The 3,271-nt window shown below is 34.3% G+C and overlaps 1 protein-coding gene across 1 annotated transcript; it reads left to right on the top strand.

Moving 5' to 3' along the window:
* The first annotated feature begins 230 nt into the window (after positions 1-230).
* On the top strand, positions 231-1,100 carry LOC140438979 (uncharacterized). Its single transcript, XM_072528615.1, has one exon. It carries the CDS (start codon positions 231-233, stop codon positions 1,098-1,100), a length of 870 nt encoding a protein of 289 aa, XP_072384716.1.
* The last annotated feature ends 2,171 nt before the right edge of the window (positions 1,101-3,271 follow it).

Raw genomic sequence — 3,271 nt, 5'->3', positions numbered from 1 at the left:
AAACAATTCAAGCGCTAAATCGCAGTGACGTGGAAATATATGCATGGTCTGATTCCACAATTACTCTGGCGTGGATACAAGGACAACCAAATAGATGAAAAACGTTTGTAGCGAAAAGAGTAACGGAAATAATAGGCACCATACAACCTGATCGCTGGTTTAAAGTAGGTACAAAAGAAAACCCAGCAGACTATTTATCTAGAGGGATAAAAGCAAAGGACTTAGTGCGGATGGACCTATGGTGGAATGGGCCAAACTGGCTAAATCAAACAAATATTAGGTTTCCACTACCAGAGAGATTGGATACCGACGAAGAGAAAAAGAGAATAGAAATAATAGCCAACACAACCGTCAAGATTAGTGACATCTGCGAAAGATTCTTAAATTTAAATAGAATACAACGAGTACTATCTCACTGCATTAGATTTGCAGACAAATGCAAAAAAAGAGAGGTAGAACATGAACAACTCACCGTCCACGAATTAGAAAATACCTTGCAAAGAGTAATAAAGAATACTCAAGAATTATATTATGCAGAAGAGATAAAAACGCTAAAGAGTGGAAAACCACTTAACGGGAGAAGTAAACTACTAAACTTACTACCCTATGTGGATAACCATAGCATATTACGGGTAACAGGGAGACTTCAGAACTCAGACTTAACACATGATGAAAAGCATCCCTTAATAATACCTCACAAAAGCAAATTAAGTAAACTAATAATACAACATTGCCATACAAAAACGTTGCATGGAGGCATACAACAAACTCTGCACTACATAAAGAAAAGATTTTGGATCACGCACGGAAAAAGAGTAGTGCGAGAAGAAATAAACACTTGTGTTAAATGTAAAAGATATAAGGCCGAAACGGCTCAACAATTAATGGGAAGTTTACCAAGAGCGAGGGTAAACCAAGCTCATCCGTTTGCAAATACTGGTGTAGACTACGCCGGACCAATCAAAATAATAGCAACCAAAGGAAGAGGGTACAAGAGCTATAAAGGATATATAGCAGTATTTGTATGCCTAGCCACAAAAGCTGTACATCTCGAAGTAGTAGAACTTTGTAGGAACAGCAAACCTGTTATTCCAAAATAGTGAGAAAGTAAAGGCATCATTAACAGACTCCTTAACAACATTAGGAACACATTGGCACTTTATACCAGCCTATGGACCACATTTTGGAGGTTTATGGGAAAGTGCTGTTAAAATTATGAAATATCACTTGAAGAGAGTAATTGGGGATAGTTCGTTAACATACGAAGAGCTAAGCACAGTGCTAGCTCAAATAGAGGCTTGCATAAATTCCCGACCTTTATGCGCTGATACGGAAAACAGAATAATAATAACCCCAGGACACTTTTTAATTGGAAGAGAACTAATTTCGCCAAATAGGGAGGAAGAGTTGAGCACATACACGAATATGCCACAAATGTGAGGGCAGTCTACTACAGTCAATCATAAGTAGTTACCTAACGAACATCATATTGTGTAATTACCAGTAGCTGTCAATAAATCAACACTTTTACTTAACAAATTCAATTTTATTAAACCTATTATCGTCGACCGACAAGAAGCGGACAAAGGGGCATTTACCAACAGATTCGAACCTTAAATCCAAGTTCGAAACTGTTGTCGAAAGAAGGGAGAGAAATAACAGAAAAAAAGTGCAAGCCAGAATTAAATGGCTTAGAACAGATAAAGAGAAATACAGAGAAGAATATGAAAAATTAAGAAAGAATGCTAAGAAAGTGATAAGGCAAAATAAAATGAGATGAGTAGATGAAAAAATGCAGAAAATAAAGCAGGAAAGAACAAACAGAAATACAAAAAATGTTTACAAAAAGATTAAAGAACAAAACAAAAAATACAAAGACAAAACAAATGGAATAAAAAATAGAGAGGGACCAGTGATAATAGAGGATCAAGAATACAAGCAGGTATGGAGGGATAACTACAGAGAGCTATTGACGGAGGAAACAACAGGAGAAGAAATGCATAACGAGAAGGAAACGGTGCACGAAGAAGAAGCAGACGAAGTAGATGAAGTAGACATTGAAATTTCAAAAGAACCAACATTAGAGGAATTGGATAAAGTAATACAGAGAAATAGGACAGTACCAATGTGGATTCATAGAAGGAAGATCTACAATAGATGCAATACACACAATAAAACAAATAATTGAAAAAGCAAACGAATATAAATTCGAATTGGAAATGTTATTCATAGACTTCAAACAGCCGTTTGATTCAATTAAAAGGAAAGGAATAATGATAGCACTTAGAAAATTAAAAATTCCACATAAACTCATAAAATGACAATGAGAACTACAAAAATAAGCATAAAGACATAAAGAGGAGAGACAGAGGAATTCACTATAAATAAACGGATGAAACAAAATGCCTTATCAACAACGCTATTTAATCTAGCATTAGAATATGTATTACGAAATACAAATAAAGGAAATTTCAGAACAAGAGGTGGTCAAATAATTGCAGATGCAGACGATATAGCTACTATTTCAAAGAACAGGAAAATAATGAAAGCAATGCTAGAAGAAATCAGAAAGAAAGGGGAAATAATGGGACTAAGATTTAATCAAAAAAAGACAAAAGTATTAAGATTAGGGAAAAAGCCAATGAAAGAAAAAATCAAAATAGAAAGTCCTGAGTTTAAAGAAGTAGAATACTTCAAATACCTAGGAGTTACAATAAGCAAAACCGGACAAAGGAAGTTGTATCGCAAAGTGTATCTCCAAACAATAAATCGTTATTAACAAACAGATCCTTAAAGTTAAAGTAAAGTGTGATAGATTTTAGGATTCTTCTTTTCAAACCCTTTCCAACCAACTATCGCACGACCCCCATTGCTATTTAAAAAATCTGAGGGGGTAGCTGTCAAGTGAAAGGGATGAAAGTTGTAAAAATTTTTTTATGTTATAAAATACCTCTATTAAAATAAAAATTGACGGGTCCGAGCGTTTTTCATCTTTTCATCTTTGTCTTAAATAACGGAGTTTACTAGGGGGGGAGGGGGTAGGACTTAATATCCACACTTTATATATATATATATATATATATATATATATATATATAAGAAATACTGGATAATATTGACTGTCGATATAAACAAACAACACAGTTTATTAGGGCTGCAGTCAGCCCGTCAGTATTTTGGCAAAGGAAAAAAACCATTCAAAACGTGTTTTATAAAATTTAATACGTCTTGTATAAATAAAAAGTCAGACATAGATAAATTGAGCAACATT

This window comes from Diabrotica undecimpunctata, chromosome 4 (assembly GCF_040954645.1).
Source record: "Diabrotica undecimpunctata isolate CICGRU chromosome 4, icDiaUnde3, whole genome shotgun sequence".
Lineage (NCBI taxonomy): Eukaryota > Metazoa > Arthropoda > Insecta > Coleoptera > Chrysomelidae > Diabrotica > Diabrotica undecimpunctata.
Note: the sequence above shows the minus strand (reverse complement) of the source record. Positions and strands in the feature narration are given on the sequence as shown.